The following is a 26,052-nucleotide window of genomic DNA, read 5'->3' on the forward strand; positions in this document are numbered from 1 at the left end:
TATTTGTCCCCCGATGGGTTCTACTCGAGAATTATACCCGAATCGATTAGTTCTTGGACAAGGTTGTGCGATATCGAACGACAATATCGTTTGCATATCGATATATATAGCACAGTCCTAATCTTGGCACTACCGCAAGAAAATCGGTTCAAACTTTCTCGCATACTTCTTGTCCCATCTCAAAATGGCTTTCCTGAATCCAGATGACCGCCAGAATTATGTGCATCGCTTTCACGCGGCAGTTTCAGCAAAATCCGTCGACAATATCTGGCGCGATCCTCCCAGAACACCCAACGAAGAGCCGAAGCCGTGCAATCACGAATCGGCAACGTGCAGAAACACCCAGAGCTTCGGCCGGAACGTGAAGGTCACGGTCGATGCACGAAAAAAAGAAAGAAAAGGTGTCGAATTGGCGATCCGCAAGCGGACAAAGGTTGCCGATGGAGAAACAGCTCCCTTCTAGAAGGTGTTGACAATATTCGTGCACCCCCCTCGGGGCAGCAACAACCTCATAAACACCCCTCCCCCTCCCCCCAGGAAGTCTTCATCGCCGAGGCGAGGGAGGGGGAGATCTAAGGCAGAGGGACGTGGAATCCCCACTCAGGGGCCGGCCGGCGGAATCTTCAAGCACTCCCCCCTTCCCACCTTTATAAAAGTCAGGTCGCAGGCACCCAGGCATTCACTCTGCGTTCACGTAGGCGATTGGAGGTGTGCACGAAGAGCGAGTGAGCGATTTCGGTTTGACTTTTTTATTTGGTGCCGTCCTTTTTGGGATCCCCGTGTGCTTTCTGTACCAGGTGAGTGGGCCTACAGTCCAAGTGCTCCGTTTACTTTTCTCTTCGCAACGCGTACCTTGGGGTTTCATTAGGGGTGTGTGAGATCCCTAAAAGTCGGAACATTTCGGATCGTCAGGTGATAAATTCGCACTAAAAGTGTTGGATTTTTCTTGGAACAGTCACTTCAGGGAGGAATAGTGTATAAAATTAGAGATTCTAGTTTCGAGAATTCCTGAACATTTTCCGTCCCAAATATTGAGGTTTGTAAAAATTTACAACCCTGGTCGAAAAATTACAGTCGGCTGTGTTTGGGAACTTACTTTTTACAAGTAACAGTTTTGCTCAAAAAGTAACTCACTTGCTTTTGCATTTACATTTTTCAGTTTGATTGATTGATTTGGTTAATTTTACTTAGCTTTTCTGCCACTTTTGGCTAATCGCGAAGATGAGGATGAACGAAGATACTGATGAAGGGACACCACTCACAAAGAACACCTATGCCCAGGCCAAGACTCGAACTCCGGACCTTTGGCGTCGAAGCGCGCTGTGCTAATCACTCTGCCACGGACGCCGGGTTACATTCTTTCAGATAGAATGAAACGTAAAAAGTGTTGCATGTATGTGCAAGTGGCCTTTTTACTCATGGTTAACTAGTTAACATTAACTTATAATCAACTCATATAAACCCTGTACTTTACAAGTCCCGTCCCAAATGTAACCTAACATGTTCCTATACATGAATATTAACATTTTCATAGCTTTAAAGAAATGTATAATTTTGTTCATTGCTGTTGAAATGAGCAGCAAAGTAACTAGTTACAGCTAGCGCTCCTTGAAAATATCAACTGTTACTTGCAACTGCGTAACAAGTAAGTCGTTACTTCGAAACACTGACTCTCAGTTGCGGTACGAGAGACTGTCTTGGCAACTTTTTCGAACGACTTCCGAAGGTCTAAATTCCTGGGGAAATTCTTCTACAGCAGTCATGACAATCCACGTGTGTAGGTTATGTATATATTTCTTATAGTTTCTTTACGGCGCGAGACAATTTGATATTACAAATATGTAGACAATGAGTGCCGCCGGCTCAAAATTTCTACAAGCAATGATCTCAAATTTCGAATTCACACTGCAAAACATTTTCTTTACTCTTAGTAAAAATGAAATGCGCGTGTCAGAATGTCTTCCAAGTAATTTGCAGAGTATACTTAACATATGTTTCTGGAACACTTTCTTGAGACGCACCCTGGTCCAAGTATGGAAGGTATCACTGTGTTTGTCCTATCATCCTCATTGTCACAATTAACCCAATTGGTGGAACGGCGACGTAATAAAAGAGGAAAACTTATGTTATACATTTTAAATAGAGTTCTTCTTTAAGTAAAGATATAAAAAATATAGGCGATGGAGACCAAATATTCGTTCAAATTGTCGACGAACTAAGCAGCAAGGTTTTTAAAATATATTTAATTATTGAGAAAATTTCAAATTCAGTACATGGTAAAATCGTCAATTATGGAAACAACAAAATTGTATTTTTAACCACATATTGTACATTTGTTTATATTTATAATATAATTCAGTTAAAATAATGAAACTTAGTAAAAGACTACCTTAAATTTGTATTTAGGGAAACCGGAAAGGTCGCAACCGAAGTTCATATAGTTGTTTTATGTAAACGTGATTAGAAGTACAAAGTTTCATTGTGATATTCTAAATTCTGGTATTTAGATTAATGCATCCTAGACTGCATTTGGCAGACTAACGAGGATCTGGCGTCTGGACTCCACCATTCATCCTCATCTTCGCGATTAACCAAAAAGGGCAGAAAAGTCAAGTAAAATAATCTAAATCAATCAATCAGTCATAGTGACGGGAAAAATTCTTGACCACAAGTATAATTTCTGGACTTCTTATTGACTTCTTGAATTTCTTGACTGGTAGACACCCTGTTGATGAACTCATTCTTAAAAAAATGTAAAATTAATTAGAAAAAAATGAGTTTAACTGAGAAGAAATAATTTTGGGTTATGAGTTGGTGTTTTAAGTTCACTTTATGCACAGTAAGGCTAATCGGGACTGGGCCTACGGATTAAGGTGGGATTCGAACCACTGTGCCATGTGCCTCCACCGGGTATCGAACCCGGGACCCCTTGATTACAAGGCGACGACGCTACCACTCCGCCATCGCGGAGGCCCGAGAGAAGAATTAATGGCTAATTACACGAAGTAATATAAAATTCTACTTAGAAACAATCGAATAATGCCGGGCGAACTGCACTTTGAATATAAATGTTGTACAGAGAGTCGAATCGCCACTAGTGAGGCGATTCTACTGCACATGTCTGAGGGGAAATGATGCTGGACGTTGCCCACGAGATACCACTTCAAGGGGGAAGTAAAGTGGTAACATCTACGACTCTGCGTTGAGCCGAACTTCCGTCAGATTCGCCCATGACCTTTGACCCGCAAGAGTAGCCTACGGGATCCGCTACTCGACCTGCACGATTGGGGAACAGGTTGAGGACCGCTTCTCGTGACCCTCGGCGGACGAGTTTCGCCCTTTCCGCGAGACCCCCCAGGAAGATTGACGAGGGCTCGACGAGGGAAAGTTTTCACGCCAGGTGTTGAGGAGCGTGAAAGCTGAAGACTTTCCTCGCAGACGGTGGCGTTCCACTTATGACACCTGGGTCGGCCTGGAAGAACATTTCTGCGGAACCCAAACCTTCACTTTCATCCGAAGCTCTTCTTTGTGAAATTGCAAATGGACGTCTAAGCCATACAATACGTATCCCTATGAGATCGTGGTACTATGGCTTGGTGATAAAATCTTCGCCTTGTAATCAAGGGGTCCAGAGTTTGTACATCCAGTCTATCTGTGCATAAACTGGACTTACTTATATATTTATATATATATATATATGATCAGACACATCTTCACACATTAGTAGCTTTTAAGTTCTCCACCAAAGTCGCTTTCATAATTTATTTCCAGGTCACCGAAGACAATGTCTCTTTCTGCGCTCTTTGTAGCTGCCAACTAAATATTTATTTATTCATTGCGCGTTGAAAAAAATGAGGAAACCACAGCAGTGGTGAATAAAAAAAGATTCCTGCGAATCGGGAAGTGTACTTACAGTACAACGAACTTTGCATTAACCCTGTCATCATGTAATAAACGGATCCTGGCTTCGATCCCCCGGTTGAAGCACATTACACAGTACTTCGGAACCAATTTTAAACTGTAGGTTCAGTCTTGATTAACCTATATGAGCATAAAACAACAAAACATAAAACAAAAAAATCTTCACAAGGATATCGCTCTTTCAGTTTTGAGTATTTATAAATTTGACAGCAAATTGCAAAAGAGGTGGGGTCTATCTCGATTGGTCTCTCTCCGTAAAAAAGGACATGGGAAGGAAATATCGTCCACGCTGTCCTTATCCATATCAAGTATCGATACACTGATACGATACGGAGTTCCAAATAAACATGACTGACCATGATGCTAACATTGGTAGGGATAGAAGTCAGGACGCGGATGATATTTTAACCCCCTCTCCCACAATTCCTGTATCCGAAATCCCCTGTTGCCGTGAAATTCCTCCGCTGGGAGCACCACTGCCCCGGAGGCCCAGCCTTGACGGTAAAAAGGCGCAAGAAAGCTCTAAGATTGCTGAAAACCACTATTAGGACTCTTGAGACCTGTCAATATTTCTCACTTTCGTAGGCGGGTAGAAAGAGGCTCTTGAACTAATGAAGACAGATGCGTTACTATGGAGACAATTCGTTTTTGTCTTGTACGTAACGGCCGCAGTTCTGTAGCAATGGGGTGAGTAACTGTAGGGTAGTTTATGACTAAGGGTAAAGCAACATCGCACCTTCCCTCATTTGGAGTCTAGCTCTATCTTTTCACCGCGTGGACCTTCGTATATCCAGAGGTCGAGAGAAAAGATCCACGCGACGCACGGAGAGAGCAGGCAGGAAGACTGCTCATAAAACACTTAACAGTGATACTTTGCAAGCACCCCCTACGGATGTGACTACCCACCAACTTTCACACGAAAGAACACTGAAAACAAAAAAAAGGAAAACGCAATGCGTTCACATCCTACTAGTCCTGTTTTGAAGAATAAGAAACAAAGATTTTTATTACACGGAGCAAAACTTTTATATAACTTGCAAGACGATCTTCTTTTATTTTTCAAGGATATCCACGTAATTAAAACAAGAACCATTTTTTCCCCTGGGCTAGTTGTACAGGAAACACCCTTTACCCAACGCAATACAACGTCACGATATTGCGTCATTACGTCTCCCTCTTTTGCACAGGGGAAAACTGGCACCAATCAGTGTTGCGAACTGGCCCGGAAAATCCATACGTGAGTGCTAAAAGTAAAACAGCGTGCCCCACGCAACAACAATATACATTTTGATTACTACGAACTGAAATGAGACTATTCCTGGCGTTCCAATAAAGAATCAGCACGCCAACTCATTTCTCAAAGAGAAATTAGTGCATTATTTTGGCGAGGAGGAAAGATTCCTGCCAACAATGAGTTTCAGCCCGGTGCTTTGCAACTTGACCAGATTTCCAGGAAATATTATCACCTTAACTTCACGCTCACGAACCCTGAACGCTTTGGTAACCGAAACAAAATTACAAGACAGGTATAACCAGAAGCTACAACGTCATCTCTGAGTTTCTTGATATTGTCATTATATATTAGTATAAATATACTAATATAAATAAGTATTGCGTTTCTAAATTTTGGAGAGCAACATCACCCAAAAAACTAACTATCTGGCATTCTTAAACCAGAAGGTCTAATGCCGCAGCAACAATGTTTTCCACCTGTCCCTATCCTCGGCAACCACACTTGACAATCCTTACCAATTTCCTTCAGGTCTTGGCCTTCCTACAGGTCCTTTACCAACAGGTTACCCTACAAGGCCTCTAAACTTTTCTATCCTCTCCCATGCATGCTATAGTCTTGCCGGCCCTCGTGGCGGAGTGGTTAGCACATCGCGCTACGGCGCCAGGGGTCCCGGGTTCGAATCCCGACATGGGCATGGATGTTTGCGAGTGTGTATTCATGAATTTCATCATTTCATCACTCATCCTCATCTTCTCAAATTAGCCAAAAGTGGCACAAAAAGCGAAGTAAAATAAATCAAATCAAATCAAACCATCGAAGTCTTCTTGATGTAGTTATTCTAATAATATCAGGGGATGAATGTAGATTATACAGTTCAAGAGCATGTAACCTTCTCCACTCCTGCTGCTTCATCCTCCTTAAGATTCTATTTCCAAAAACTCTTATGTTCATATTTTAGTGTAAGGGAATACGTTTCACAATCACACAGAACTACACACAAAATTACCGTCTTGTACATTTTAACCTTTAGATTCTCTGATATCAGAGGGGAGGATAAACCTTTATCAATAGAAAAGTAATTGATCACTTGAATTAAGCCTGCTTTTAATTTCCTCATTAATATAGTTTTCATTTGTTATTACTCCTAGGTATTCGAATTTAGAAATTGATCCAAACGTCATCCAACGACCAATCAAAACCCTCTGGAGACATTCTTAGAAAAGATCCTGTGAATTCTAGTTTCTAAGGCACCTAGTTCGATTTCCCTATCCGGCTTCTAATACAGTATTAACGTTTCGATGTAAAAATTTGAGAAACTAATTCCCCACGATTTCATAAATTTAAATAAAGAGCACCCGCTACGATTTCCTCCATAGCTACAAGGGAAAAACTGATATTCCGCGACTGCAAGTCATCCAAGATGGCATCGCTGTAGATAAACCACAGAGGGAAAAATAATCAGAATATGAAGATTGGAAGAACCAGATGGGAGAACTTCACGTTTTCATATTCTACGAATTAATTCAAAGAATAAATGGTTGCATGGGATTTGAAGTTTCCAAAAGTGAGATTTTTATGTGCAAGTCATGACTTTCAAAGATTACTCTTAAGGGTGTTAAAAATTAATAACAAAACAGAATAACTATGGGGAAAAAAAACTGGCGATTCTACTTTCGGCCATGGTTTGCTACCCTGAAATCAATGCAAATCTCGACAGAGGTGGGAAAACAAGGTACCCATACATCTTGTACATTGTGTAAACTGCATTGGGAAACAAGCAAGGGTGGGGAAAAAACTGGATTCCTGGAGAAAGTTCCCACAAGGAGAATTTTCACATCCGATAGTCACGTCGCGTACTGAGTAACAAGTAATTACACTGTGTACTTGGGCGTATCACGTACAAAAATAATATACGACCTTACCTGATCACCGTTTTTGCAAAACACGGGTATATTTGGTGCCTTGCTGCACCGGAGTGGCGCAAATGGAAAAAAAAGTTTGATCATAATTAAAACTGGAGGAAATGTCCACACTTCCCCGGTTAAGGTTACTTTCGAGAAAACTGTCTACGGACAGCTAGGTACTTTACCGATATCACTCTCTGAAAACCGAGCCTTGTGCTCGAGAATCTCGCTTCGATCACATCTTAGTAATTTTGTGAAGGTTTAAGTCCACTTTATACTCAGACAATTGAACGGAATTGGATCTCCAGTGCAACTGTGCAATATGCGTCTACCGGGGATCGAACACAGGATCTGTTCATTACAAGCCGACATCGTTATAACTACGCAATCGTGGAGAGTGTCTAGGCAGGGCTCTCGGTCTCGTCTCGATTTTTATAAGCTCGTCTCGGTATCATCACTAGATATGAAGGACAAAGAGGGGTGGGAGGGGCTTCTGCCCGTCCGGTTCGAATGCAGGGTCCATCGGTGCAGTGGCGTCCCCGGGGAGGGGAGAGGTTAATGCGGGGGTCATAACGCCTCCTCTGGTCATATAAAGCTATATACCCCTTAAGAAATGTGTGGCCACGCCACTGCACCAGAGCCTTGAACTCTGTGCATGGAGTCCCTTCTGCTTTTCGGAGCGCAAAAAGAACTTTCATCAACTTCTCTGATCTGACCTAGCTCATCTAGGTTATCTTCACCATCGAAGTTTCACTCGCTTTCCTCCATCGATTCTACTCAAAAGCACCCACATGACAAACACACTATCTGCGCCAACAATCGACATACTCCCCTCTCCGATTGGCCAATTAATAAACACCGGCCTGCTAAGAAAGGTGAAACTCTCTGGAAGCCGACATCAAGTAATTGGAAACGTCAATCATTTACTGTGCGAAAATAATGGCGGGATGGTTATCTCCACGTGCCCTTGACCGTTCAGATTATAACGATACAGTGCTGCCAGAGTAAGTTAGTGGAAAAATGCTAAATAACATCTAAAACGAACCTAAAAAAATCAATTTCAGGAAGCCAGATTTACAAAAGCTACGAGTAATCGCAGAGAAAGGTTTGTTTTCCAATCAACTTTATGCTCAGATAGGGTAATCGGGACTGAACCTACAGTTTAAAGTGGGTTGCGAACCACTGCGCAATGTGCCTCCATCGGGGAACACCTAGGTAATTGCCCAAGTTCAGGATGGTGCCCTGCCGTCTGACTGCCAGACGGAAGGACAAGGGTGGGTGATCTCCGGCAAACATTTACCTCTGCACATATGGCTCTGAGGCTCACAGAGTCTCTCACATGGGTGAGTGGAGCGTAGGTTTAGATCGAGATCGTGTGGGAGATCCTGGAAGTATTATGTTATATTCCTGACTACGATTCCTACAGCGGGAACTCTGAAGTGTTGGTCAAAATTGCCTGTGCATTACCTGTTAATTGAGGGGCTGATGAATGCAAGATGGCAGACATCATGGCCGCCATACGTTTTAACTTTGAAACTTTGTCAAGTATTGAGGAAACAACCTCTCTCGGTCAACACTTAGGTGTGTGTGTATGTATAAACTTTAACACACTACTATTTCGCCCCACCCCCCTGCACCGTAGCCGTGCGGTCTAAGGTTCGAGTCTCCTCTGGGAAGCGTAACAACTTTTTTCCTGAGATTTCGGCCTGTGTGTGGGACCGGTAGCCACCCACCATCGTGAAGAAATTGGGGAGCTACAAATGAGTAGCTTAACCCTGTCATGGAAACCTACAACAACGACTAGGGTTTCGTCGTGCTGACCACACGTCACCCCATAACTGGTTGGATGATCTCCCACATCCAGGTGGGAGTGAGGCAAGCAGTCTGAAGGTAGGCCCTGGGCCTCAAGGGTTGTTGCGCCACGGGTTATTTTATTTCGGACATACCAAAAGGGTATGCCTGATTCCTTACAGATAAGTCATATACTTCGTTTATACACATTTCAAAGTCAATCCATCGTCACAAATTGTATGCCTGTACCGCATGGCTGCATATGTTCAGGATAACTTCCGTTTCGATGGTTAATAGCGCCGAAGCGAGGCGTCAAACAGAGAAAATACCATTAAGAAAAGCCGTCTGACTTAATAGCCTCTACACTCCGTGGATGTTTATGCAGTGACACGCTATGTTACGACGCTATATAATGCGAGACGAGTACCATCCCCATCTTTCTCTTCACCCCCTCTCCCTCTAGCGCTTCCTCGGAGACAAATTCAATTACTCTCCACCGTCGCTTCAAGTACGTCATCTACTAAGGAAAAGACATTCTAACTCCACTCCCCCCGCCTCAGGACGACATGTGATACTTCTAATGTACGCGACTCATTTGAGTCCTCCGTTGCTATTGCGGAGCCAGATATGGCATTTACTGCTCCCTTACGTAGATCCTAAAATCAGAAAGAAGCTTTCTATCTTCCCGAAAGAGAATCCATGAATGTTTCCAGCATCAATGCTTCTCTCAGGGAGCACTTTAGTTTCGTGTGCATAATTTCTGCAGTTCCGTATACTACAGGGTGCCAACAAAGCCTGGAACCAATCAGACAACTGATGAAAAACACATTTATTTCATGTTGCACCTGTCCGCCACCAGTCTTAACGCACTTCCTTAAACGCTTCCTTGATTCTTCTTAAAAAATAACAAACATCTTGAGAGACCGTTTCAGTGCTTATGATTTCCCGGAAATGATGTAGATCCCGCATAAACTTCAGATATAAAAATTCTCCATGGCGTTGAGGTCAGGTGACCGTGGTTGCCAAAGTCAACGATGTACAGATCATCTGTAAACAGAGATCAATACTGCCATTGGTTCTTGGAGTTTATGGGTACCCTGTTGCCATGATCTTATAGTTGCCAGTTGCTGTGATGGAGTGGTTAGTGCATTTAGCTTCTACGTTATGACCCTGCACGCAAGAAACTAACTACGCAAGAAAGTGCCTAACACCTGTATACTCAGCCGGAAGTCTACATGAAACGCATTGAAAATGGAGTAAAATGCGTTCATCGAAATTTACAAATATCATTTACACCATATTACTCGACTCGCTCATAAGTATAAAATATTCATAATAAGTGAAACCTACTAACTTAATACTTGCAAAATTCATTTCGTCTGACTGACTGATCACTGAACTTTTGTATTCCCATGTCATCCCTCACGATAAACTTAAATTAAACGTGTACCACTCACATAATGGAAATGCACATGTATTTAACTGGGGAAAAAGTTTCCTATCGCAAGTGTACGGACACAAGTAAAGTTCTGCCATCTGTTATTAGCTTTGCCTGAACTATCCCATTCATAATTCATCGCAATCACCGAGAGGGGTGGAAAATAGACGTAAAACGTCCTTTGACTCCATACCCTGCAAAGCGGCTTTCAACGGGGTGACGCGTGTCCTCACGATGCTGGGTCAACATCGAAATTTCGTAGTGTTTTCCGGGACTCGCACCAAAGACAAGAACTACACATCGAGGAAAGACAGTTGAAATGAAAATAACCTCTTTGTTTAGTCACTGTGCTGCGTGGGTGGACATGTGAAAACGCTCGCATTCTGTCATGCACCTCTTGCTGCACGTTACACATTGTGTTCTTAATAACTTTCTACCTAAATCAGTTCAACATTTTGGAGAAAGCATCTCCACTTTCATTCCTAGTTTCTCCGGTGACCTCCGGAGCTTCTTAATCATCGACGACGTCCTTTACAATATTGCCAATTAATTTTACGGTAATTAATCCGCTTGTGTCTAGAATTAACAGAAATCGTCAATTATCATGAAAGTAATTCGAGATCGCCCCTGGTTTCTGAAGCCCTCGCATTGTAATGAAGGGGTCTAAGGCTCGATCCTAGGTGTAGGTACAATGCAGAGTGGTTCAGATTTCACTTTAAGCTGTAGGTCCAGTCCCGTAACATAAAACGCAGTATAGAATCAGGAATGTTGTGTTGTCAATCTTCCAGCTGAGGACGAACCAAGTGGCATCATGGTCCGCGTTCTTTGTACAGAATTATTCGCCACTTGCACCGTCTCGAGCTATATTTTCGTTTTTAATTTTTTACAATAGAATAAAATAGAATTTACTTCACGTATAAGTAGAGTTGTACATACCTTACTAAAAGAAAGTGTAATTTCCATCTCTCTTTGCCCCTCTCCCCCTATTCGTCCACAATTATCGTATTTTACTCTCCCCGCTTTACACTATTATCACCAATTTATACGCTATTTGTTCTTAGAAATGTTAATAAAAAAACCCATTCACTATGACAAAGGTGACATCTTCGGCAACTTATGACTCCCTACGTTATCGCAAAAGGTATTGCAAAACACATTTCGTTTATAGATTTAGCTAAAAAGTTACTGATTAACACAAAACACCGTGCTCAACCAATGTAAAGCAGAGTAACCAGGTGCTTTCGTTTTCATAGGACAGCCCCGGTCCTTCCAAAAATCACAATATGTTAATTATTTCAACAACGACCTGCGTAATGTCCGGGAAATCATGTAAGAAAGAAATCACATGGTACTGCTCGAGACCAGCTGTATTTCGAGTATAAGAGAGAAACTTTCCGCATGAAAACGCGTGTAGAATTACAGAGTTTGTGCTGTGTCTTCCAGGCACAATGGCACTACTTGAAAAAGTGTTTACAATCATGAATAATATTTGGACAGCTGGGAAGTCTGAACTAAATACGGAACCGTTAAGGCAGTTGATAATGTAATTTTACTTGCACATGTCCCGAATTTTATGATTTGATTTTGAAAAATGATGGTTTGCTACGAGCAATGCATTCTAATGACAAATATGTTTCAAAAGGCGTGTAATTCTTTTGTACAATATGATAAATTAATTGCTCTTCTCTAAGCAAGTAAAAATTTGCTATTTTTTAAAATAAAAAGATACTACACTTTCTTTTATAGTCGTTTATAATAGCTAAAAATACAATTTCAGAACTAATTGACAAACTAACAACCTCCCCCCGCCCCGCTCCCAAAAGTCAGAAGTTACTTTTAAGTCCACTTTATGCTCAGACAGGCAAATCGGGACTGAATCTACAGTTTATAAAGTGGAATCCGAACTACTAGTGCCTCCACCGGGTATCGAATCCGGGACCCCTTGATTACACGGCGACAGCGTTACAATTACGTCATCGAACTTCTTTGTTTGTACTTGTGTTTTGTATGAATGCATGGCAAGAATGGGTTGGGGTAGAAAGGAGCTTTATAAGATAACAAACTAATAATTTTGTGAAAAACTTGCCACTCTAATGTAAAAGCATATGGCAGTTAAATGAACCAAATTCCCCTCAGCATAACCACGCAGGAGCCTCAATCCGGAAAGTTTGGCGGTGGACAGCCCCATTGGTGAAATGCGTTCAGTATAATCAAGAGGTGGAAGCATATCACAGTGTGGCGTCCTCCGAGGAGACACGTACATTAAACTTGGATGGACTCATTCTGAGGAAATGAAATTCCCAACTCACGAACCAGCTCAGGGAAGCGCGTCGAGACGAAGTTGGGTCCCACCGAACGTAACTCGAGGCTTCCCCGCAGGGTGATCGTGAAGTTTTAGGTAACGGGATGCTGGGGGAGACCGGACCACGCCCGGCGATCCGTGAGAGAGATATCCGAAGTGGATGACCGAGTTCGGGCGATGATCCGAAACAGCACGGGAGGATAAAAACAGTTTCCAAACCCAGTCCATACAGTTAGCTCACTCTGTAGGTCCTCACCGTTAGGTCCATGTCAAGAAGTCGCGGTTCGAGTTCCTCTTCCTGCTGTCCCAAGGGTCAGGATCAGTGTTGCCACAACCTGAGAGCTCAATCCTCCTTCCCTGATTACAGAATATCCCCGTTGCATACAAAATTTCCCCTCATCTCAAACAAACAAACATGTGCCAGAAACCATAACAAAAGTATGTGAAAACTAATCACTCACGCTTATTCTTAATAATTTTAAAAGTTAATTAACAGAAAGGCATTTATCATCCCTGTCAGCAGCCGCCATCTAAGGGCGAAAAACTTTCTCAGAATATAAAAACTTATTACACAAGATGTATAATCCTGCTAAGGAAGTAAAATTAATTACAGCCTTACAATATTCAAATTACATGGTTATCGGATTTCAGAGTAGGGCTTCAGCCCCACGAGCCCCCTTGGTTACGTGCCTGCCTGTAAGACTGAAACTGTAATTATGGTTCATCTCGAGGAACAACTTACGCGACGAGACAAAAATGTCATTTACACTTGAAGAAAACCTTGAATCTAATATGCGATTCGTCTTCAAATTACCCAGTAATCTTAGTATTTCTCATTAAAAAAAATCCCTATCTTGCTCAAATTTCTACCTGAATTTTCCATCATGTGGCAACACTGGGGCCAGAATGCAGCAGTAGATCTTTTCCCTACTTCTCGTAGCTATCCTCCGGCGGTCGCACCACTTAATCCCGGTCCTTCACCTCCGTTTTGTCTGGCCGATCGGGTTCAAGCGCCGGAGATTGTCCGGAGGAACGCAGTCAGACGAGTCCTCGACTTGTCTTCTTTTTTTTGTAGCAGCGGCCGTTTGACACCGACAAACAAGAGAGGCGAATGTCCAGCAGCGTGTTTACGAACCTACGACCTCTTCCAAAGACCAATCCGCATCCTTAGCCCCGAAGCAACAATTGCCGATGCTGTAAACAGAACTCGGCAGGCATGGGGCGCCAGATATTTCTGCACGGGAGGAGGAAGGTTGTAGAAGTGGTACCAAGACCGAGGCGACCTTGTAAAAATCGAAACGAGAACGAGACTTCGTGTCCTCGATTATCGATCTCGTTCAACACTTGATATTGAAAATTTTACCTAAATCAAATTTCCTTCACCATGAGGCTTTTTCAGGCATACCAAGCGAATACCTATACGTTATTTTTATAGATACGTCAATCAGCGTAAATTATGAGCCTGTGCTGCGTGACTGCATACATATTGAGGATGAAACTCCATGTTTTTTTAGGGTTCGTAGCGTCGAAACGATTAGCCAAGCAGAAAATCGCTATTAGGAAAGTTGTTTCCCCTCAATGAACTGTATATGCTGTGAAAGTGTGTGCATTATTCAATCTTGTCTCCGTTTCACGAAATTAATAGACATTAAAATTTCCTTTTAAAAAAAAGTATTAACACATGAGTTTCTCCACATTAAACATGTACAACCCTCTGCTCATTGCGAAATAGGTCGCATAGCAAAGTAATTCAGTTTTGGAACTTCTCAATTTTTTTTACATTCAAATGTACTAAAGCCTGAAACGGTACGAGCGGTCCTCGGTTCGATTCCCGGCGGGAGCTCCGAAATTTCGGTGTTGGCCCAGCATCGTGAGGACCATTGGGGAGCTACTTGAAACCAACAGTGGCCGATCCCGGTTTCGAAAGCCAGAAAGCAGCGCCCATGACCACGCGTCACCCAAACCCAATGAAAACCCTCATAACAGGCACTAGTCTGAAAGAGCTGTTGTGCTACAGCAAGTTCTGGTCTCGAATATAAATTGCTTTTTAAGTTACATAATGTGGCTTGGCCATGGATCCAAGCCTTATATGAAATCCGAACCTAGGACCTCTGGATAACCATTCCGCCAAGATTGCGTTTGCTATATTTTTCTTCGCTTTTGTGCCAGTTTTGGCTAATTGCGAAGATGGGGATGATATCATGAAATTGATGAATGGACACTCATAAACATCCATGCCAAAGCTGGGATTCGAACCTGGGACCCCTGGCGTCGTACCACATCTTCAACTGAGTTAACAACACTCTTCTTCTTTGCAAACCCAAAATGGCTGCGTTCAACAACTGAAAAACCAACGCACAATCTTTACTCTTTTTCTGTTATTACCGTCATAAAAAAAAAACCTCAACCGTAGCTGCCTTTTATAGCTTTCCCTAAATTGTAATTAAGGTGTCCAATATGTGGTTTTAGGCATAAACGGCTGTAAAAATGTCCCGATGCGCTGGCTCAAGGATTCCTGCTTCTCCTCCCTCGTAGATCTTACGCGCTAATTCCATGTATTGAAGGCCGAGCGATGGGTTCTGTGGTTGCAAAAGTTGAGGAAGAACAAGGCACTGAAAAATGGGATGGGAAGACCCGCTCAAGGTCTGATCGGATTCCGTCGTGATTCCTCCACCTCAATCCTCGTCAGAGGGTGAAAGATTATTTTCGGCACCAGAAACTTTAAGCAAAGAAAAGGCCAACTAAAATATTTGCGTGTCGTCTCTGTAACAACACTGCTAGTAAGAATATTGGCGTAAACTGGTCCTAATACTGGTTAGGGCTGGAAAATGTATTTATTCCTTCAACATTTATGCGCACTCGCGCTTGTCTTTCACAAGAGTTGTAAATACAGTGAAGCATAATGGTAGTCACGAAAGGCAATCGGTAACAATTGATTCAACAATGAATGACAGTTACATTCTTGAAAGGAGCCTGTTAATTATCATGTGACAGTCTTTTTGTTTAGCCACTTCATTGTTCAGTCGATTGTTACAGATTGCCTTGCATGATAGCCATTATAAATTCCGGGGGAGGAGGACAGTTATGCATTGTTTGTGAAGTTAGTTATTAACTGGCTGCTTACAAAATTGTATCCGAGTTTACCGATTCATTCTTGGGTTTGTCTCCCTGCACAGCGTGCGTTCGACAACACTCATTGATGCATCACGTGAGTATAAAAATATGCTGAGCGAACCGAAGCTAACCCTCCTAGCTATTAACATGCATTTTTTTTTACAATTACAATTACAACTAGTTCATAATAATGCACATGTGGTTAGGTTAAGAGGATCATGTGTAGGGCTCTTCCCAACCAATTTTCGTGACGTGTCGACGCATCGTGTGCGCGTAGATGGACAATGTCTTCCTTGACTACCAATGATTTCTGCATGTTATTGAATCCGATCACCTGTTCCAAAAGCTAGATCTATGCAGTTTGTGTCTAGTACAACACTCTTCCCCATTCCAAACGCTTTATCATTGCATTCTGCATCTAGTACAACCATCTTATATTGTTCCAAACACTCTATTGATGCATTCTGCGTCTAGCACAACCCTTTTCTGTTCCAACATATCTATTGATGGATCCTCTTCTAGTACAACCATCTCACCCTGTTCCAAATGCTCTATCGATACATTCTGCACCTACTACAACTATTTCCTACTTTTCCAAAAGCTCTATCTATACATTCTGCACCTAGTACAACTTCTTCTGTTCCAAAAGCTCTATCTAGATATTCGGTGCCTAGCGGAACTTTTATTCCCCTGTTATGAAGAAGTCTTCAATCTGACTTTGGAAGCCTGCTTGAAAGAAAAGAATAATGCCAGTGTCGACGTAAGCCGACGCAAAAAAAGCGTTTCTGCCTACTGGAGCTTGGGCTTCTCGGTGCTTATAATGAGCGTATCATAACAGTACGCCGGCGTGGGCAATTTCCTTTGTTTTTCTACTCTGCTTACAGAGCTGAAAGCCCTCAAGGCCAGCGGGGGGAAAACTCTTTTCTGCACGCGATCCTCCTTCCTCTTATGACACAATGGCGAGAGACCAAAAAAAAACGAAAGCCTCCTCAAAAAACAGTCGTCACTTTCTACCAGACCAGACGCCGAAGAGTCTCCTGCAGACTTCTGCAGCACCCTGCGGAAGTCTACAATCAGATGAATCACACAATCGTTCTCCTTGATGACAAGGCTCACGGCCACAATTCCACTGGGACGCTGCAAATGCCACGGCTATAAGGTCGAAACTTAAATCCAAAATTCCAGATCTAATGGCGTGGTTACCACAGATAGAATATTCGAAACTCTTGATCGGGCAAAATGTCTCCAACTGGAACACTTCACCTCACAATCATCGCTGATTGTATGCCAATTTTTTCTGCAAAAAAGTACGGTGCGATCATTATACGAAGCTTTCTTTTTTAAAAAAATTGAACCGGTATTATCGAGCAAAAATACTCGTGAATATACGATAAAATTAATATAGTCCAAATCAGAATTATCCATCCGAGGGGGGAGTTTATATTTAATAAAAATTTTAGAATGATTTTTTTTTTCACTTCAAGTAACACGAGAAGAACAAATTTAGTCTGCTTCGTAAATAGCTAAGCGTAAATGAAAGTTCTATATACCTTGAAAAAAAAGAGCGAAAATATGCTGAATATGACCGATAAATGGTTAAAATATACCCTATCAAGTAGAAAATGTTTAAATATGCATATACACCCCCTCAAAAACCGTAGTTTAATTAGTGTTAAGTAATATGAATTTTTATATCTCTCAAGCACATATCCTTTACAAAAAAATGCAGTCATGAAAATCCTAGTCTTGGTCAGTAGATTGTGTTGTGGCAAAACCTAGCAAAATTTCTTGCAATTCTTAACCGTGAACACCCGGAAGATAATCCCGCTACTCTAACCATTCACCTGCGTCGATGGGTTTTGTGGTCGATTGGAACTGCATAACTGAAATAACTGCCGACCACTGATCGGGTTCAGCTTTCTTAGGCTGTCGTCAACCCACCGGAAATCAAAGGAAAACTAAACTTGAGATAGCAATCCATTTCCGGAGAAATTCCGCGTTGGAAAATATTTTTCCACGGTGTAGCGAGCATGCATCTGGAAATTCCGCGGCTATTCAGCTTTCGACTGCACCCACTTCCCACCAATGCCCAGTTGACCATGGGCGATACGTTAATACAAGCAGGGGTGTGTCCAGGAAAAACATATCGGGAGGGTTTTTGACATCATAAAAGGTGTATATCCTATTATGTTATTATTTCGGAACAGTCAATTCCTAACATGTAATATTTATTGAGCCAGCATTGTTTCAGTTACTTGGGCCAGTCTAACGAGTAACTTAACAGCGACTCGGTATCGTCTCGAAAAATATGATATAAACAACATACATAGCTTGTCCCTGCAAAGGTTTTCGTATGTACGTCATTAAGGCAACAACTTTTATTAATGGCCTTTCCTTCTTGTTTGATGCCTCGCTTCGACGTCACGAACCCTCGAAAAGAAAATTGTTATCCTGAATATATATGCAACCATGTAGTACAGGCTTGCAATTGCGGGATTAACTTCGTAATTACTAAACAAAATATGACTTATCTATAAATAATCAAGTAGATATTTGCTTAGCATACCTCAAGAACTCAAGTGGTTAAGTAAGTGGTTTTATCGAACTTTTTCAGTATCTTATTAAAGTCTCGGATCTCTTCTCGAGCGGTCTTGTTTCGTTCTCGTCTCGATTTTTTTACGAGATGTCTCGGCATCGTCCTAGAAAACAGTCTCTCTACTACTTTGGAAAAATTGGAACTGGATATACGAGTCCTAGAACTTAACCTTTCCTTGCAATGCAGATATTCTTCCATTCTCACCTAAAATTCTGCCTGCATTTCCCTGCGCCGAAAGGCTGTGCAAAACCCATTTTCGGTTTTTTGAATCCGGCCCAAGAATTTACCGCCGGTTCATTTGGGAGGCAGCCCGCTCTCCTGTGGCCTGCAGGAATGCAAGTGCGGCAATTACTTCCTGGAGAAGCGGGAGAACCTCCCGCTAATTCGCATTCACTGCCACGAGAGGAGTTAAAATCCACAAGCACTTGGCAGTTTTTAACGCGCTGGAAACATTTGCGAAAATTCTTCGCTGGAATTCGCCAATTAGCCAGGCGTTGGCGAATCCGCAGCAATCCATCTTTGTTCTTTCATCTATTTAACATCATCAGTGGCTGTGCGTTTAGTGGTCGAGTAGGATTTCGTCACTGACGGTTTTGGCCTCCTAGTCCCTAAGAGGGGCGCTTCTTTGTAAGTGCCCTTTCACCAACTTCATCCGATCATTACAGCACGGATATCTTATTTTGCATATTAGTAGTAAATTAAAACAAAAAAAAAACATTTTGGGCTGTTCTATTATGGATATGAATTTCTGCGTATTTATGTATGTATTTCTACGTTGATTTGGTTTATTTTACTTCGCCACTTTTGGCTAATCGCGAAGATGAGGATGAAATTGATGAAGGTATACTCACAAGAAACACATATGCCCAGCCCGGGATCCGAACGCGGGGTATTTCTACGTATTTTTCTCCATTTGAATTCATCATCTTTGTCACGATCAACCTATAAATATGACGAAGGGATTCAGTCCCATAAAGTTCACTATCATTCTCGTTCCGTTTTGAAAATCATAAGAGTATACACAAAAGTAATATGTGACGAAGAACTAGTGCAGTGGCAAGAAAGCATGTACTAACATGAAAATACACAGACTGCGTTTAAATGATGGAAGATGATTAGGTGTTCGTGTCTTAACTGGATTCGAAGCTCGGTTACCAGAGGACAACAAGCCAAAAGCAGGAAACTCTGTAACAAACGTAGAACTTTTTCCTTAATGTCAAAATGTTAGACATACTCGCGATTATTGTAAAAAAATTAGTAGGAAATGTTAGTAAATTACATGAAATGGAACATTTTCTGTTAAAAATAAAAGAAATTAAGCCCTTCAGATTTTTGGGTTTGTCTCTCGAACAGCGCCGTGTTTTTTCCTATAATCTATTTCAATTCGTCGTCTTTGTCACCATCAACCTTTAAATGACGAAGGGGTTCCGTGTTCGAGTCCCATGAACTCCAGTCTCATTCTCGTCTAGTCTTGAGAATCACACAAAAAAACGTGAAACAATACTTATTGAAATAAATTAACCTGTAAATGTGTGCACGCTACAAATATTTAGGCAGCAATTCCCTTAGTATGTCAAGTCACATTAAAGTTATATGTACTTAGGAGAAATTTCAATGCACCTTTTATTCTACTTAATAGCATTTCCATCTGAAGATGTCTTCCATAGAAACTCGATATTTTGTTACAGAAATTTCTCTTCAGACGATTCCCAATAAACGTTCCCAATGTAGGACATAGTCTTCTTGTCCATTTTTCTCTTTTGAAAATAAAAAGAGAGAGAATAACAGAATGAAAAACAAAAAGAGCCTGTCAGTTAGTCTCCGGCAAAACTCCTGGAGCGAAACAGGGAATGGACTTTCCCACGGAATCCAGTTCGTGAACCGTTGTTTCTCTTTTTTCCCTTCGTTCGCTTTTCCTTTTTTCGTAGCCGAGAAAGTTGCTAATTCCTCGCCTCCAACTGGCGAAAAAACAGACAAGAGAGACAGAGAGACGGCTGCAGGGAACAACGTAATTATACGCACCGAGGTCCAGCATCTCTAGATCGAATAGCGGAATAGCGGGGCGTAAGATTTATCCAAGTTCCACTTTCGTTTCTCCTTCGTCTGCCGAAACGTTGGAGATGGTAGGAGACGAGACGAGAACAAGGCTTGACCAAGTCTTGTCTTGCTTCGTTGCTTACGTCTTCCTATTTTACGTTGATTTTCTGGTTCTTTAGGCTAATCGCGACGATGAGGACGAATGCTGAAAAGATGAAGGGGATACTCGCACAGTAGCACCCACGTAGGGATGATATCCAGACGAGATTTGGCAGTGACGTTCTTGTGTCGAGCAGCCGCGAAATACGAGATAGCATGAACAACATAGCCGCTGTAAAACTTTTACAGCGTTTAGAGGTCATTAAGCGAAACAACTTTTCTTAATAAGTTTTGTTTGACGCCTCGTTTCGACGCTAAGCGTCCTCGAAAGTACAAGATTTATCCTGAATATATATGCAACTATGATTCTTCCGGTAACATTTGCTATAAATAATCAGGTAGGTATCCACTTGGTACCACAATGGTAACGTAAATTCTTCAAATATTAGTCTCGAAAGAGACCGACAGTTTCCGCCACGTCTCGATTTTACACATGTCTGTCTCGTTCCCGGTCTCGTCATGTCTCAAACGGCTTGGTCTCGTTCACGTGTCAAATTTCAAAATGGCATCTAGTGATAAGATTGACAATTTTAAAGTTTGCATACACGTAGAGGAAATATCTGACCAGATTGAGCTATTAAAAAAATATCTTTACAATAGAGAACTAAAACGCCTTGCCTTAGGCAACCCACACTACAGTACTGACAAACCCAGTTGCATATGGTGTTAGGATGTAACTTCCTATGATGAAATTCCCTTATACCCGGAAATTATCTCGGCAGCAACACAAGCTTTCATCCGTCCTTCTTCCGGACCAGCTTCATTCATGTTGCAACGTCCTCTGCTAAGCAATTCCATACATCACAACCTATCCTTCTCTCTAAATATTGCACGACAGTTAGTCTACAAGGTTAAAAAATTACTAAAGTTCTTGCCCTCTTAGATTGTGGGAATCTAGTGATTCAACAAATTACATTAACAGCGCAGAAGTAAAAAAACAAAACAGGAAACACGCTGTAATTTAAACACATCTGCAATATATAGGGTCTCTTACGAGTTGATGCGCGTCTGTTGAAAAATAGTGCGTCCTTGTGCAGTGTGGTGGTTTTCTTATGTAGAGCTCTCCCATAAATATACACGCTTGTGATTTCCATAGAATGCACAACTTTCATGTTAACACTGTCCTTCTACTTTTGTCTTCGCCTTCCTACCGGTCTCTTACCATCAGGTTTCCTAACAAGGACCCCGAAACCCTATTCTATCCCCTCCCACGGCCTCACTACCGGAGTCTTCATGATTCAATTAATCTAATAATGTAGGAAATGAATAAAGATTATGGAGTTCAGTATTATGTAACCTTCAATTGTATCCGTAGTCACAGAGTGGTCAGCCCACGATCTCGCCACTCAAAGTTTGAGTTTTGACCTTGAATTATCACCCAGCCTCATCGCAGTGGTTTGCCTGAAGCAGAAAATAAGAAAAAATCATGTTCCTTATTGCTTTTACGCCCAAATATTTTCCCGAGAATTTTCATTTAAAAAACTTTAATGTAAGGGAACCGTGTTTCACTTGCCTATGATACTGGTAGGGAGCGGTATAGTATTTGTATTTTTGTTACTGTTTGGCACGTAAGATCCGGATTCGATTCCTGTAGTTGGTGATTTTTGGTGGAAACGTTTCCTATGATACGCCTGCATAAACCTGCGTGAGAGCAATGTATACTTGCGGGAGGTAAAGGCGGCCAGAGCATGGTGCTGAATGGCCGAGATCGATAATGTGTGAGGCACATGGTTTACTTTTAATTTTTTGTTGTCTGCAACTTTGTGGCTAATTGAGATAATGAATGAATGATGAGGTGAAAGCGAAGAACACTCTGAAAAAGAAAAAAAATCCCGGGCTTTGACTCGAACCAGGCACTTTCGGTGGAGATACCGTGAGGCGACCACTCAACAGTAAAGGGGAAAGTAATTTTGTTGCCGATGTACAGTCGCCGGCATATATATGTATATCCTGAAATACTGGCTTCACTGCAATGTGTCACGTGGGTTGTCTAACTATGAGGCGATAGCAGAACTTCCTATTGAAAAGTTGCTGTTGAATTTGGTTAATCGTCCTAGATTTAGGCAACACGCACTGCAGTGAAGCAGGTATTTCAAGGTCGTGTCGTCCCATTTTTACTGTACAAGAGGGAATGTTATACTGGTGTTCACTACATTACTAGATTGTACATGGTCACTCAAAACTATTCTCTTTCTTCCGCAGGTCGTGAAACGATGAAGGTGCTGATCCTTACCCTAGGCCTGGTGGCCTGCATCGCGGCCATGCCAGTGGGCGTGGAGAAGGACAAGCCCCGCCCCGTGGTGCCGCTGGTGATCAGCGAGTACTCGTCGGTGGCAGGAAAGGACCTTCCCGAGAAGGCGCCGGCGGTTGCAGAGGACGCCGTGGCGGCGGGGTCAGAGAAGCTGGCGGCGGAGGAGTCCCCAGCACCACCGTCAGAGGAGTCCCCAGCGCCACCGTCAGAGGAGTCCCCAGCGCCACCGTCAGAGGAACCAGCGAAGGTGGAGGAACCGGTCAAAGTGGAGGAACCGGTGAAGGCGGAGGAACCAGAGGTACCGAAAGAGGAAGCTCCGGCGTCAGAGAGCGTGCCAGAAGACAGCTCGTCTCCGGCAGCTCCGGTCGCCGACGAGTTGCCTGCCGAACTGCCGAAGGAGGTACCCGTTGTGCCCGAAGAAGTGGCGAAGGCAGCCGAGGAAGTCAGCGCTCAGGTGGACCAGGTCTCCGTGAGGGAAGGCTCCGGGGAGTCGAAACCCGAGGAGGAATCGGAGAAGACGGACGAACCGACGGAAGCTCCGGTCGAGGAGAAGGCCGAGGAGAGCGCTCCGGAACCGCAGACCCCGGAGGAACCAGCCAAGATCGAGGAACCCGAGGCACCGACGACCGTGGAACCCAAGATTGAGGAAATCGTGGAGGAGGTGAGCCAGGCGAGGAACGAGGAACCGGCGCAAGAGAGCAGCAGCGAACCTAGCGAGGAACCAGAGAGCGAGAAGACTGAGGAATCGGAGGTCACCACAGCCGCTCCGGACGCCGACGAGGGAGTGGGATCCGTCGCCAGGGTGGTCCGCAGCTCCGGAACCGACGAAGACGAAACCAGCAGCAGCCCGGAGGAAGTGAAGGAGGAACCGGAAGAGGAGAAGGTACCCGAGGAACCGAAGGAAGAAGAATCACCCAGCACCGACGCCCCGCAAGAGAAATCCGACGAGCCGGCACCCAGCGAAGAACCGGAAGCACCGAAAGAAGAAGGCACTCCGGCACCGGAACCGCAACCGGAAGAGGCGAAGGAAGAAGAAGCCAACGAAAACAAGGCAGACGAGACCACGGACGCAGCACCGGCGGAACAAGAAGAGGAAGCAGCAGAACGGTCCGACCTGAAGACGCCGGAAGAACCAGAGAAGGAGGAACCGAAACCGGAGGAAGAAAAGGCGGAACCATCTTCCGAGGCGCCATCGAAATCCGAGGAGGAGCCACAGCCGGAGGAAGCATCGGCCCAACCGGAGGAAGCAGCAGCTCAACCGGAGGAACCTAAGGGAGAGGAAAGCACGGCAGAACCCGCCGCTCCAGCAGAAAGCTCATAGAAGGGATCGAAGTAAATATACACCCACACATATATACACACCAGAGCGTTCGAGCCGTAGAGAAACGTCGACAATCGCAAACCTGTCTCTGCGGCGAGAAACTAGAGACTTGGACGGCGACCAAGCGATGACCTTCTCGTAGATCAGGAGGTCACCTATACATATCTTCTACTGTGCTTCCACAAGTCAGGAGTCGTTTTAGAGCGTTTAAAAATTTTAGCTTTAGGATCTTCTCTTCATCCCTTAATCTTATTTTTTTGTATGCATGTTTGAGATGCTCTGGGCTTCAAAGTTAAAGGGGGGGTTGTGCCGAATGCGGGGAATAGTGGACGAACTATTAAAGTGGTTTTACACTAGTTTGGAAGATTGAACTTAGGTACTTTTTATCGTCCGTGGGGTGCAGCATCTAGTGCGTGTGTTTCAGTGTGCGTATGCGTGTGTGTGATCAAACTGGGGCACAAGGAGATATTTAAAAAGAAAACAAATCGCAAGACTGTCTTCCTAAAAGAATCAAGAGGCCGGTTCCGATGCGGAACTGGTCATCTTAGAGAAAACGAACTGCGTCAGACTCTCTCCATTTTTTAAAAAAACATTTTTGTTCATTTTTCATCAATGTCCCCCAGTAGTTACAGTTTTGTTACATGCCTGTATTTAAAAAAAAGCTTGAAATACACATTTGTTTTTATACAAAGCTTACGATTTATCCTGTAATTATTTATAAGCATATTACTTCATTAACATGAGGTTTACAGTGTAATATAAGCAGGGTTCTATCTCATTCTGGCAAATCAAACAACCTGACTTTTTTTAATACACTTTCAGACCACTCTGGAATGCTTCAAAGTATTACAAATCTGTTTACTCTTTTGTAGCAAATTAAGGCTGAAAACACTTAATCACCAAATGGACAACAGTGATATTTAATATTCCTTTACTGTTACAATTTCTGAGAAGTATTCCATACATTTTCCAGGCAAGTGAGAATCTTGTGGTACCAAAAATACGAAGTCCTAGCTGACTGTCAGGTCTTTCTCATCCCTTTCCACGATACACAAAGAATGAAAAAGCTTGCCGCGAGTCCGCGAAAAGTATGGAAACGAAGAAACTAAATGAACTTGCACGCATTTCTAGTACATTAGGATTACCTGGGAAATCAGGTTTGTCTTGATTGGATGTTATCTCTTCATCTTACTACCGGTTTACACAATCACGTCTTCAGAGGGCGTCTTCTGAAGAACAACTACTTTGAGTGGCGGCCTCGCGGAAGGCCAAAATGGTCTACTGCGAGATTTTCCCCTCTGCAGTGTTGCCAACTGTGACCAATGGCATCATCCAAGAAGTCTGCATCTACTAGTTGGGGGAAAAATTGCAGTCCCTGCGAGTCAAATGAAAATGAGCCAAGAAGGTGTTTAGGCGGACCACAAATGTATGTACCAGAAATACGCACCGCAGAATTAACAAACTTGCCACACGGAAGTCCTTTGGTATCTGGGTTAAATTTTCTGTGACTGCCTCCCGTGCGTTTATATTCGAAGCAAATCTGTGACCTTTCAGCTTCCGCGCCAAACACGTCGTGAAAGGTCCGGACTTTAAGGAGCGCACTGCACGTTTTCCCCATTGAACTTCGCTTGAATTTGCTCATTAGCTGTATGTGACCTGATATTGTCCTGCAACAAGGTTACTACCCGATACAATACAGCACAGATCGTTCATTGTCACACAGAAGCCCACGTTTAACACGCAGTAACGCAGGATCCGTTGCAGGGTGCGAAATCTTGGGAGGGATGGGAGGGATTTCCCCCACCAACAATCTTGGCATCATAAATCCCCCCACCACAAATTTCCAGGGCGGTAACTTTTTGTTATAATGAACATAAGATAAGCAATTACTTTTAACTTCAAATATACTTTACTAAGAATAATATCGTAAACGCACACACATAGTGTGGTTGTGAGTGTTGAAAGCTTTCTTTCTCTCAAGAGA

General features: G+C 42.9%; 2 protein-coding genes across 3 annotated transcripts in view; one reads left to right on the forward strand and one right to left on the reverse strand.

The window, feature by feature from the left end:
• S6KL (ribosomal protein S6 kinase like) overlaps positions 1-26,052 on the reverse strand; it is a 208,766-nt gene that overhangs the window by 99,497 nt on the left and 83,217 nt on the right. The gene's annotated exons all lie outside the window — the stretch shown is intronic.
• Positions 667-24,760, forward strand: bnb (bangles and beads). Of its 2 annotated transcripts, XM_083123412.1 has the most exons (3): positions 667-797; positions 22,699-22,907; positions 22,956-24,760. In XM_083123412.1, exons 2-3 carry the CDS (start codon positions 22,710-22,712, stop codon positions 24,066-24,068), a joined length of 1,311 nt encoding a protein of 436 aa, XP_082979538.1. In that variant the 5' UTR covers positions 667-797; positions 22,699-22,709; the 3' UTR covers positions 24,069-24,760. The 2 variants fall into 2 exon arrangements, with proteins under 2 accessions (XP_082979538.1, XP_082979537.1); XM_083123411.1 differs by having other exon boundaries at positions 22,699-24,760.

Source organism: Lepisma saccharinum, chromosome 6 (genome assembly GCF_977018435.1).
Source record: "Lepisma saccharinum chromosome 6, izLepSacc3.1, whole genome shotgun sequence".
In the NCBI taxonomy this organism is placed as follows: Eukaryota; Metazoa; Arthropoda; class Insecta; order Zygentoma; family Lepismatidae; genus Lepisma; species Lepisma saccharinum.